Source organism: Aulonocara sp. 'chitande type north' Nkhata Bay, linkage group LG7 (genome assembly GCF_057382095.1).
Source record: "Aulonocara sp. 'chitande type north' Nkhata Bay isolate Kocher_YH1m ecotype deep benthic linkage group LG7, A_spYH_male_GT1.1, whole genome shotgun sequence".
Classification (NCBI taxonomy): Eukaryota; Metazoa; Chordata; class Actinopteri; order Cichliformes; family Cichlidae; genus Aulonocara; species Aulonocara sp. 'chitande type north' Nkhata Bay.
This window is the reverse complement of record NC_141350.1, coordinates 19,646,571-19,659,616: the sequence shown is the minus strand read 5'-3', so window position 1 is coordinate 19,659,616 and position 13,046 is coordinate 19,646,571. Positions and strand designations below refer to the sequence as shown.

The 13,046-nt window shown below is 40.9% G+C and overlaps 1 protein-coding gene across 2 annotated transcripts in view; it reads left to right on the top strand.

Moving 5' to 3' along the window:
- Positions 1 to 1,091: 1,091 nt before the first annotated feature.
- The window catches only part of fbln1 (fibulin 1), a 31,995-nt gene continuing 20,040 nt past the window's right edge, over positions 1,092 to 13,046 (top strand). Inside the window, exons 1-10 of one of the 2 annotated variants that reach the window (XM_086299280.1) lie at positions 1,092 to 1,387; positions 5,294 to 5,402; positions 7,024 to 7,153; positions 10,334 to 10,475; positions 10,932 to 10,991; positions 11,082 to 11,168; positions 11,343 to 11,480; positions 11,580 to 11,717; positions 12,646 to 12,783; positions 12,882 to 13,007. In XM_086299280.1, the coding sequence (XP_086155406.1) occupies positions 1,333 to 1,387; positions 5,294 to 5,402; positions 7,024 to 7,153; positions 10,334 to 10,475; positions 10,932 to 10,991; positions 11,082 to 11,168; positions 11,343 to 11,480; positions 11,580 to 11,717; positions 12,646 to 12,783; positions 12,882 to 13,007 (1,123 nt within the window). In that variant the 5' untranslated portion in view covers positions 1,092 to 1,332. The remainder of the gene's footprint in view (positions 1,388 to 5,293; positions 5,403 to 7,023; positions 7,154 to 10,333; positions 10,476 to 10,931; positions 10,992 to 11,081; positions 11,169 to 11,342; positions 11,481 to 11,579; positions 11,718 to 12,645; positions 12,784 to 12,881; positions 13,008 to 13,046) is intronic. The other variant, XM_086299281.1, reaches the window with a different exon arrangement.

Here is a 13,046-nt window from a genome sequence, read left to right as displayed (position 1 = left end):
GAAGCACAAAGAGATCAAGACACGGATCATCAAGCACTACACATTTAAAAGGGCAGTTATCCTTTTATGACAGTCATATACCTGTGGCCTTTTTTATACGCCTGTGGTGTCCTTATATCAAGCCCTTGGTGGTGTTTCTTGTTGGTTAGACTGGTGGTGGTGGAGCCATATGGCTTTGATTAGAAGATCATTTAATCTCTCTCTGTCACAATGCCCAGAGCCAGTAGACTGATTGAATTTGCAGAGGGTCTTAGTTGGTACAAAATGTTTATAAAGCACTATATCAATTATTTCTCCACTTCTTGCCAGTTCTGGTAGACGTGTGTGAGTGCATGCGTCTGTGGCTTGTTTATATGTAGCCACTTTTCACAGCTCGTGATCACTTTGACTGATGTTGATTGCACACATGTGGCACACTTAGGGAAGATTGAATTCATTCACATTACTATAGAAAATTAAGCTTTATAGTAGGACTGCAGGGACCTGTGACACTGCTGTGAAGATACAATATTAAGGGTGGGATGGGTTGGGAGGCGGGGGTGTCACAGAGCCAGGTCTTAGGTCTCTGTAAGTGCACCAAACTCAGAAATAACAGCGAATAACAGCAGTTAGTGGTAGTGAAAATATTTATTTATTTTTTATTCCCCTTATTTCCTCAGAGGAATCCAAAAGGTTTCAAGGCTTACAGTCTGGACATAGCCACAACACATTTTTAAAATACCCCCAAACCAGCTCCAGATGTTGGGTAATCACTACAGTCATTAGTCACAGGCAGACATACTCTGCTCTGCCATTGATGGAAGTGCAGTTTCCATGTGTGAGCGCACACTTCACGGTACAGTAGCCCGGAGATGACTGCGAGTCCCATCTCCAGAGGCAGTTTTTCAGATGTTGCTTCAGGACACTTAACAACAACAACAACAACAACAACAAAGGATCTGCAATAGGAGGTATTTTAAAACGACAGCTCTTTTGTACACTCGCTAAAATATACTATCTGTAAATTATATATTGTAATCATAAACTCTAACTGCGATGTGGTTTGAAATAAGCCACACAAACGAGATAAGCAGTAAGTGTGCGCCTGTGGCCCTCAGCCCGCCCCTCGCGGTGCCGTAATTAGACGCTCATTCCTTCAGTCAAGCTGCAACTGCGACTCTCAGCTCCATCAAATCCACTTCTTTTCCCAGTCTAGCTTCTTCTTCTTCATCTTTTTTTAAGGAGCACTGCAGCTTTTTCACACATCCCCGCGGAACAACCAGCATCGGAAAGTCCACCTCGTCCACGTCTGTTTCTCTCCAGTTTTTGATACTTTGAGTCTCACCTCTTTCAATGGCTTTGCGCGTAGCGCTGCTCTGCTCTCTGTTCGGAGTTCTTCTTGGCCAAGGTAAGCGTGAGAAGCTGGGTATCACTGCTGCTAGGTGAGCCAAGCAGTGGGACTGTGCATGTGACAGTGATTTGGATGAATAGCGCATATTGCATGACAGCTTCACTTTAAAGTACTCAAAGTAAGAAGCAGACAGATAACAGGCTAAAGGGTGATACTTGGGGAAGTGATGCATTTGTCTGGGGGCTAGTTGGGGCATGTGATGAAAGCAAAGTTTGCAAAGGTGGGTGCTTCAAAGTGTTGCAGGTCTTTATTAAAATTGCTAAGGCTCGAACATCTCAAATTAAAAGATTGAAACTATTGTTTAGAATCATTGTTTTTCCTCTGTTACGGATTCAAATATTGATATTGGGGATGGATACAAGAGGAAAAACCACAATAACAACACTGGTCCGGCCAGGTTGAGTCAAACAATGATTTTAATGATCACACGCGTGGGAGATGGACACCGTACGCAGACAGCATCCGATCTCAAAATGGTGGAGCATTGATCAACCTCTTATAGCCTCTAGTGGCCCCCACCTATTCATAAAAGCCTAAACATTCACATGCTTTCTCTCACACAGCGCCTAAGCTACGACCTTGGCTCCCTGTTTATCTGCTCCTGCTGAGATGGGGCAGAAAACTCCAGTATGTTCTGTTCTCTTCTAATCAGACAAATAAGGCGATGACTTTCTGCGAACAGTATTTCTTATAACTCAGCAGTATAATGCATCATAAAACAATGTCATTCATTCACAATAAATCAGCAGTCTAATATAATGCAAATCAGTTTAACAAATGCAATAGTTACCACCTTCTTCTAATTCAGGAGAATAATGCAAACTAAAACTACATAATAATTCACAAACTTTAATTAGAGGTCTAACATGGCATAAAATAATATTATAATAATTTTATAATCCCACACCTTTATTACCACTTACAATGTACAATAAGTAGCAGTGTGACCATATAAAGTGCCATCTAAACCATTTTCCAACTTTTGTGCACTGCATCAACAAAACCCACAACTATAGAACTTTACAGTTAACCTTTTCTACCTTTAACTCTCTCACTACTGTGTTTTATTTAGTTACACTGTGGAGTGGAATCACTCCATTCCATGAAGTGATGATATGTTACCCCACATGGAGAGTGTTAAAATGTAGTTTCACACCAGTTGTGAAGCAAAAGTCATCCCTGCCTGAGGTTTCTTCACTCTCTGCCCTGCAAGTCAAAGGCCGAGTGCTGGTATGCTGTGATGCTATGTAAGAGCAACCAGTATCTCACCAGGGCAGGGTGGTCCTAGACAGAAGGGTGAGATTGAGCCTCACAGCAGGGTCACCAAATCATAAGACTAGCCGTGTCTTAAAAAGCCCAGTGTGCTGTGGTCACACACGGGGCAATTTCACAGTCAGCAGGGGGACCTTTCTCTCAGCTGCCTTCTCTGTAGGAGGTTGTGTTGCAGGTCTTTCTGCAGATCTGCTGGGTATCAGCTCAACCAACTGCATAACCAAATGCATTCCAGATAGATAAGCTCGACTTTGGTTTCAGCCTTTTGTATATATCAGTAAGATTGGAAGAAGCTTCCACATGTCAGCTTTGAGTGGTGCCTATGAAAGAGATGCACACTTCTATGTTGTGATGTCTGTCTGAGGCCAGCTCCTCTGTGTAGGCGGGGCTCCACGAGTAGGCTCATTATGCTCATTATGCCTTGTTTACATGAGGCGTCTAGACGCAGACAAGACATGTGCTGCTCTGCCAAGACAGAATGGCCCTCACAGCTACAACATCATCCAAAATGGAAATTAGCCCTCTCCAGACAGACAATGCACCGAGGAGACTGAGAATTATGGCAGGCTGTATCTAAACCAGAGCACAGCTGTGCCTGGTTTGCTTCTTCTTCTTCTTCTTCTTTTTTGATAAAAGACAAGAAGCCATGCAGTTTTAAAGCACTTCTGGTCTTTCAATCTTAGGTTTTCAAGTCAGCAGACAGCGGTAGCAAAGGAATGAGTCAGTGATGCCTAGTGGGTTAGAGTTAGTTATCAGCAGAACGCTACTGTGAGGGGAAAAGTCCAGAACAGATCGCTGGGGGAAGTTTAGAATAAGTGACCAACTGTTCCTGGCATTTAAAATGCACTGACTAAGCTAAGAAAGAGTTTAGGATTAGTTCATTTTTATGGACTCTGGACACCTCTTGGATGCCTTTCCAGTTCTAATACAAATCATGTGTTTTGACAAGATGGTGTCAGTTACTGGAAGTGGTAAAAAAAACCCCAAAACATTACACATATGCACAGGGGTACACACATTTAAATAGGATTCTTTATTGTTAATAAACATCCATATTTTCAGCCTCTTGTGAGCACAGTTTTGCTTTCCTAGCTTTTTTGGAAAACCCCGTTGTTACTTACACATTCAGAAAACAAATTAAGTCAGTGAGCGAGAGACAGAGACAGAGAGAGAGAGAGGCTGGGGGAGCCTGCTTGGTAGGTCCATGTGAAAAGCTTTTAAAATGTCATCTCATTTCATCCAGCTGCTACAAGGTTTATTGGCCAGAGAATACTGTGATGTGCCAGACTTCCAGAAGTCAGTAGTGAGTCAGCTAATGTGCCTGTCTACCAATAAATCCTATATCCATATTCGCTCCTTTCTGCCAGGTTAAACCTCCTTTCTGTAGTAGGAATGGGCACAGTTGTTTTTTCCTGTAACCTCGCTTACTTTCTTAAAGAAACAGACAACAATCAAAACGTGTCATTTTTTAAAGAACTCTTTCTTGTGTCATTGTTATGCTTCTCCTCATATTAGTTCTAGATTTTAAGCGGGACTTATAGAAACTTGTGATGAACCTGAGAAATGAAGTTTTACAGCAGCTCTTGCGTTGTGTTTCCACGAGGTTTACCAGTGTGCAGACTGTTTGTGATAACAACTATTCCCGCTTTCGCCTCAGCTTGACTAGTTTGATTTAATGGTCATAATAAAACATTCCTCCTGCACCTCTGGGAGAGGGCAGCAAATCTATAAAACTGTGGACTGCAATTCCGGACACTTGTCCTCCCTCCCTACCTGCCTAATCTAACTTATTATCTGATCTTGCTTACTCCTGCTAGACGCAGATGGTTCTGTTTGAGGTATTTCACAATCACTATTCTGGATAATTCAATATTTGTTTTCTCTTTTTCCTCTCAGGGGGGAAATAACGATGATTAATGTCAATTTTGTAGACCGATCTTGGTTTGAGACAAAGGCAACAAAAAAACTGGAAAAAAAGCCCAAGACGTGGATCTGCCAAAGCTATTTCACGTTTGGCATATAACACACTAACCACAGGCAAACGAATGTGCTTGATGTGATTGTTACGGCTGATTGTTTAGAGAGTCGAAGCATTCCAAACTCTCTAATCCACATGAATAAACAGCCAGATTACCACAGAGTTGGTCGCGCTCCAGTCAAAAGGCCTCATGTGGTTCTGCAAAAACATATCCATCATTCATTGTCTTTGGCAAAAAACAAACAAAAAAATCTCTCAAGGCTTTTTTTCATATCGTTAAACAGACTCTGAATTTTGTTTATTTGCTATACAATTTGTCTTGGGTCACAATAGCAGGATTGTCTTTTGTTTAGGAAAGAGAGACAAAAAAACAGATCATCATTGCTCAATTAATAAAAACTGTTTGGTCTTGCTGAAAGACAAATGCTCATCGGATAAATGTTGCTCATTCCCCTCAAATGATGCTCAGAAGTTTGCCATCTGATATATATTTGAGGCACAGTGTGTTTAGGCACTTGATGTGTGTGTGTGTGTGTGTGTGTGTGTGTGTGTGTGTGTGTGTGTGTAGGCAGGCAGGTGGCCAGCACTATAATGTGGGGCCTGTTGTGATTCACCTGTACATGCAAAGGTAAAAACAATGTTGTTTTTAATAGGAGCAGAACAAATCTCAATGGAGGACTGCTGTAAAAATGGGCAAAAGCATGGCACCGATCATGAAGACTGTGCATCCCTGCCCCTTATCTCTGAGTCAACCACATGCAGGTAAGCCGCTGCTGACTGCTACCTTCCTCTGTTATGTTTAAGTGTGGTAGTTTATAGACTTCCAAGCTGTTAAATGCTGCATTTCTTAAAATCATATTTTCTATCCATGGTACTGGGCCCAAGTGATTTGGCATGTGCTGGATATTAAGGAAATGTCTAAATGCCCTTAATATGAGATCACTTTACCTTACTCCCATAAATCTCTAGGCACATTATTCACTTCACGTGAGAGCAGGAAGCGCTAATAGTGATGGGATAATAACACGTCTGCTGGTAACCATAGAAGGTGTGCTACCACAGGTTCAGGGCCTATAAGCCAAACTGATGGCAAACACATTTGCCATAGCCACTGTAAGTGATTCCAAATTTGTCTAAATTATAGTGTGAGGAGTGGAGAGGAAAAGGGGCAGGGATTTGTGGGGGTAGCAGGGTAATATTTAGGGGTGGAAAAAGGTGAGGGGGGTCAGAAGAGGGGCTGTTTCAAAACCCAGGAAATACCTTAGAGGTGAAATCCGACATAGAGGGAGGGAATAACAGGAAATCTGAGAGATTACTTCAGACACCAACGTAAGAAGAAAGAAAAAAAAACAGGAGAAAAATGGTAAAAGGAAAACAGGAGCACGCTACTGTGCCCTTAAAAGGTTCTGCAGAGGAGGTGTGTACTTTGTTGTGACTTTCGGATCTCGAGTGGTTTATGTGGAAAGAGGTTTCTGGTAAGAGATGATAAAAAAAACTTGGTTTGTTATGTTTTTTTGTCTTGTAAAACTGCAGGGAGACAGAGATCCAGACCAGGGAGGAACAGTCAACCTCCCCTCCGCTCCCTTAACTGATTGGGCAGACAGTTAGACAATACAACGAAATCTGATCTGAACAGAAACATTAAGTAAAACATATTTTTATGATAACACTCTTTTGTCAGATTGGGCTGGCTGCTTCCCAGTACTGCTTTTCCCAATTAAACAGCTATTGTCATTTTTTAAATGATTCTTGCAGAAAATTTGTGTTATGCTAATCCCTAAGGGGATCTCAGAGGTGAAGGTCAATTACGATACATCCTGTATCAAGATGTTACTCATTTTATGGTTATGGCTATTTCTCAAATCCTAACTGTGTCACCAAATTCTTAAGAAATGCAGACTGATTCTGTCCCGGTGATGTCATTGTGGCTGCAAGTAAACTACAGATACTGGCAAATGTTAGTCAGCCGATTAGGGCCCCTGCTGTTCTGCTTTTTTTGTTTGTTGTTTTTATAGGGTGTGTATGTAGGATGAGGTTTGTTTTAGTGATTTTGCTCTGCAAAAGAATGTGGAGATATTTTTGGACAAATGTGCAGCTCGGGACTAAAATCTTTGGTTTAACTTCTTGGGTGTTAAACAATCTGAACAGACCTCAGAGAGCTGTCAGCATTGCAAACACAATGTCCATCGTTGAGCTCATTCTAGACATACTCAGCCCAGTCATTCGTCAGTTTTCAGTGTGACATGAGATCCCCTTTAGGCTCGCCTCGGGCCAATTTTAATGAGCTGCACTTCTAAGACAGATTTTCTTTGCCGTAAGCCAATTATTGATAGAGCGGAGAGTAAATGCACCACCTGTGTTTTGTGTTTTTTCTTGCTGACAGGATAGTGCAGGAGCAGTGCTGTGTAACAGTGCTCGAGGATAAAATGTGCACCAATGGTATCAACATTGCCAAAGACCAGGGGGCCTGCGATTCTTTATTCACCAACACCTGCGACACCAAGACTACAAAGGTGTGTTTGTATGAGTGTATATGAGTGTTTTGCTAATAGAAATGACAAAACAGAAAAGTAAATCACCAAAAAACTTCTTTCACCACTTTGTTGGATGATGATTATGGCAAGTGATTGATGAGAGCAGTGTTGTACATCTCTATGTGTGTGGGTGTGTGTGGGAGTGTGTGTGTGTTGTGCAGCAGGATGAGGCATGTCACTGTAGGGAGGAATGAAACTTGTTGCTAGATTATAAATTAAACTGTGACTGTGGAATATTTCACCAGCCCATATCCAAGCACTAAGCACCTTTCAGATTTGAAATGCTTCTTAACCAAACTCAGGCAAATTCTTGCCTTTATTTTCATTCTATATGTACTATATACACAGTATATACAGTGTTTTTGGCAAAAAATCTTGAATCACCCTTGGTTTCCTTATGTTTTGCTTCCAAGAAGCCAGACTTTCTTGTAATTTTAAGTCCCTTTTCCATTAGTAGCTACTCAGGTTGGCACGCCACGGTTTGCAGGGTTTTCCATTAGATGGAAGTACCTGGTACCAGGACTTTTTTAGTAGCGATTCCTCTGGGGATCCAAGCGATCTGAGCAATCCAAAAATGTGTCATCAACAGACTGTATGCCACCGACTGGCTGGTCAGTGGTGTGACTCGATGAGTAATGAGGGTGTCTCCTTCAGGAAAATCAAAACCACCACTAAAGTCAACCTTTAGAAACAAAAGGACCAAAACAGTGAAGATGATTAGGCATAGCTATTGCACCAAACATCAACATTATAGAGAAATGTTCCCATTTGTTTTAAATTGAAATAAATAGTCATTTAATGGGGTTACAATCCAATATAACCTCATTATTAGTGAGCTTTATAACTAGCATGAAAATTTGTACTTTTACACAAAACTAGGCTTGTGTAAGTTCTGCTTCCATCTTTGATTACAGATTTAAATGTGTTCTTTTTCTCACCTTCATTAGTTCCCTTTAACTGGTTTTATGTCTTTCAGAAGTATTTTGATAAATTACTTAATAAAGAAATTGGTCTAGAATTTCTATCCTTTAACAGTTTAGTTGTGATCTACTATATACTGCATAGAAGCTTTTAAAGGTGTTGTAGCCCCACACAGCCACCGCATGCTACAAATATGCTTTAAAATAAAATTAGCAGCGTAGCTCTGATGAGGGAAAATGAGCCAACCTTAACACATAACCAAAGCTGATTACTTTCCATATTTACCAGAACCTCTTCTATGCTGGCAAACATCAGCTGCTCTGTGTTCCTCTCTCTGCTGCTGCTGCTGGCATGGCTGCCAGCATGCTATGATGATGCACTTACAAAAATAATTTTCTCTACAGTGCTTTCAAGTTGTTTTACAAAGTTTCTCCTGTCACACCCTTTTTGTGAAATTAAAATGCTTAAAATCTGGAGCATCTTTAGTAGCGCGAAAACAATATGAGAATAACACCACCACGGGGTTGCAACACATAACAACAATGCTCAGTGGCTAGTGGAGCTAAGAGAAGACCACAGCAACTTCCCTGAACAGGATCCAGTAACCATCACAGCGGCAGACATCCAAGAAAGAGTCTCAAGCATGAAGCGTTAGACAGTACCTGGCCCTGACATGAGTCACACTTACGGGCTAAAGAAAGTGACTGTAACTCTATGAGCATCTGGCAGCACAAATGAACCAAGTGGCTGGCATAGTATACAGGAATATCTCTGCCGATTATGGCCTGGAAGTCCCGAGGTCAAAATAGGTCACGTCCCCAAGGATGATTGAGAAATGCATTGACAAACTGGTGATGACTAACCAACCGGACATAGTAGCCGTGGACACGAAGAGAAAGACAGCTGTGGACCTTCCCAACATCAGGAAGAAGGAACACGAGAAGCTTGAGAAAAATATGCACACTTTCAAATATGCTTAAAATCTCTAGGTGCTTACATAGTGTGAAAATATGTCTCAAATGTGCAAAACTCCACAAACACTCCACAAAAATCATTTACTTGATATGGAGGACGTCAGATTGACAAGAAAGAAATCAGGACTGTGGGTGGCTTATTCAATAACTCCGAACTTCTTCAAATAATCTGTGTGTTCTCAAGGAAAAAGCACGACGATGCGAGATGGACAGAACAAAATGTACGTTTAAATGATAAATAATGACAATATCTGTGAAAATAACGTTGTACTTTCTCTAAGCAGTCAGAGAGAAGAAAAGGGGATTTGCTTCAATGTGCTGTCTGGATAAGGTTTATGTTTTCAATTTAGAAACTGCATTATTGTGTTTTGTAAGATTTGCAGTGATGATAGCAGAATGCTGTATTGATGTTTCACATATGAAACTAATAAAAAGGCCACTTACTCTAAGCAAGCATGGGAGAAGCAAGAAAAAGCTGCACAAAAACAAGATATAAAGCAGTTGTGTGTGCGAACTGTTCAGGAGTGTGTTTGTGTGCTTGTTGTGAGTGGTTTACACTAAAAGACTCCTAAGAACAAAACGTTTTCTAGCAGTCAAGGCCACACAGGCATATACCCACACATAAACAAGCACACACAAACAAACACAGAGAGTAGCAGTCAGCCACTACTGGTACACAACTCTTACAGTTGCTCTCCTTAGCATGTGTTCAGTCTTGCAGTCGCTACAAACGCTGCACGTGTGCACCACCGCACACACAGTCAGATTCCAGCTGCATAACCAAATTGCCAAAACATGCCCATCTGTCACACTCCCCACCTTTCTTGTCCATAACTGACATTACCGGGCTGTCATAATGATTGACTGAGCATGCATTAAGGAGAGGGGGGTTGATGTCATCTCATCACTGTCTCCCTCTGTGTTCTCTTTTTCTAACTGACTGACTGCCTTTCTGGTCCCGTCTGAAGCCTGCCAGTTGGCGTATCGTCTCAAAAAAGCTCTTTTTCTGTCTGTCTGGTTGATTGAGAGCTTGGCTGTCTGTCTAAAGCAACTTATTCTCAGCTGTCACTTTAAAAGGCTGTCTCACTTCTTTAACCAACCAGCATACCAACCCTCTGTCAGCTATTCTTTGTTTTTGTTTTACCTCTGCTGGTACACAATATCCTGAAAAGATCTGTATTTTGTTTTCTTTCAATTATTTGCACATTTTTCATGTCTATCCTTCTAAGTTCTCTAATACTGTGTTGTATGCTGTTTTCGATAGATGTGCTGTGACTGTTGTACTCTGGGTAAAACAGCCCATGAGCTTGGCCTACCCTGTGACCACAACCTATCTGTTGGCCATCAGTGCAATCTGGTGTCCCGGGCCTGCTGTGTGGAAGGAGCCACAGCGCATCAGAGAGAACGTGGGTAAAAAATGTGATCCTGCAGGAGGCAGTTTCTTTTATTGTTTTTTTTTTTAAAATAAAACAAACAAAATATGTAATTTAAAGTAGAGTGGGCATAAAAAAGTGGATTAAAGTAAGTGAAAACCTATGCAAGTCAACAAAATAATTAGAAGTAGAAATAGGAGGACTACTGGTGTCAAACATAAGACTACACCGCCCCCTAGTGGACGCTTATGGTCATCGCATGCTCATTTTCTTAGCTCATAATATAAAGCAGCTTAGGTTCAGCTACTGAGCATTAATGTGGAAATGGGTAAGATTCAGCATGCTGATTATGAGCTTTTGGACTGGATAAAATAAGAATTTAATGACCATCAAAGTCAGAAGTTCACTAGTAACACAATGTTGTGCCAAATGATTTCATGCATAAGGTATGAAAGCATGAATAAGCATGCTTTTTTCTCTCTCTTGCAGTGCCTAACAAGGACGAGACAACTGAAAATGGAGATTCAGCATTAAATAATCAGTGCAATGGTAAAGCACAATAAAAGCTAACAATTGTGATTTCTGCACTTGCGTTAAAAAGCGCGGATCAGATATTAATGTTTCTGTGGTGCCTCTCAGGGAAGTGTGCTCATCGCTGTGTGGGGAATGACACTTGTGCCTGTTTCAAAGGCTATAAACTCAAACCAGATGGAAAGAGCTGTGAGGGTAAGCTCCTTTTGTATTGTTATATATATGTAATGATTTCAGTCTTATATTTTAATATCAGGACTGTTTTTGGTGATAAAGAAAATACTTTTCTACTAGAAAAGACTAACACAACAGAGCCTCAGCAGGAGACATGTGATGTATTCCTTTACTGTCTGTCCTGTTTTTTCGCAGACATCAACGAGTGTTTGGTGGGAGCCAGCAACTGTCGGGGAGGAGAGCGTTGCATCAACACAGAGGGCTCGTTCCGTTGCCAGAGAGAAGTCAGCTGTGGAACAGGATATGAGCTCACTGACAGCAACAACTGCAAAGGTCTCTGCTGTTTGTAGGGAGACATTGATCTGCTGTATTTTTTTTGGCTGCTATTCATAGCGTGTTGACAGGCAATTCTTCTGTGATGTCTTCATCCAGATATTGATGAGTGTGAGACCGGTATCCATAACTGTGGACCGCAGTTTCAATGCCAAAACACCCAGGGGTCGTTCCGTTGTCTGCCCAAAGTTCAGTGTGGATCTGGCTTTATCCAGGATGCTCTTGGAAACTGTATTGGTAAGCATTAGCACCAAAAGATTTATTGTGGCCAAGCATCCCATACAGAGCTCCGCTGCCATTTATGATCTTTACTTGAGCACTTGTAAGGATATTGAGATTCTTAAATTGCTTCCCTCAAAATGTCCTCATATTAATGTAAATTTCAAAATATTTAACAATATGATGACTGGCATATGCTCTTTAATAAATTAACATCATTAAGACTTCTGTTCTTGAAGCCTTAAGTCAGTTAAATTTCCAGCTATGTAGTTAGACTTAGGTCTTTTTGGGGCTCGCTATTAAACTCAAACCTGTCCTCATCATTGTGGTCAAATTTGATTTATCAATTATTTATTTTATTGACTTAAATTTAAAAAAAAATGTTTTTAGCTCATCATGCAATAAATTACCTGGTGTAAGGTTAATCACTGCCATCATTACATTGATTGAGAGGAGCCAAATTATAGACAGAGGACTAATTAGGAAACAAGACCAGGTTAAATCAAGGCAATCAGGGCCTCATTACACGAGAAGACAAACAGCTGAAAGGAATGACACACACAAGGAATAGAAATGATCCAATTAAAATAGGAACTGAAAAAGAAGACAAGTCAAGGAAACTAAGACAGATACGACTTACATATCTATACTATTGCTAATATATATTGTAATATATCTATATCACTAAAGCACTTCTGGATGGATGCAAACTGCATTTCGTTGCCCTGTACCTGTGCATGTGCAATGACAATAAAGTTGAATTCAATTCTATTCTATTCTATTCTATTCTATTCTATTCTATTCTATATATGGGTCACAAAAAGAAGGAATTGATCATGTAACAATATAAGACATGATAAGAAAAAAATATAACAGAAACTGTGGAACATCAGGGCATTTTTAAAATTTAGAGTAACATCTGTGTCATCTGTGCTCCTGTTTTCAGATATAAATGAATGTGTTAGCCAGATATGCAACAGGGGGCAGATCTGTGTCAACACAGTGGGCTCGTACACTTGCCAGAGGAACTCGGTTAACTGCGGTCGAGGATACCACCTCAATGAAGAGGGCACACGCTGCGTTGGTACGGAAGAGCTCATCATACCTACATGCAAAGTGTCTTACTAGCCTACCTGCGGTGGATATCATGGTGTTCTCTGTCGCTTGCACCCCTGCTTACAGATATCGATGAGTGTAAGACTACTGAAAACGTCTGTGGAGGTCATGCGTGCCTCAACATGTTGGGGTCTTACCGATGTGAGTGTGAAGCTGGCTACATGTTCAATAGCATCACTCGGCTTTGTGAAGGTAAACTGTTTTTCTTTTTCTTTTGCTTTGCGTTCTTAC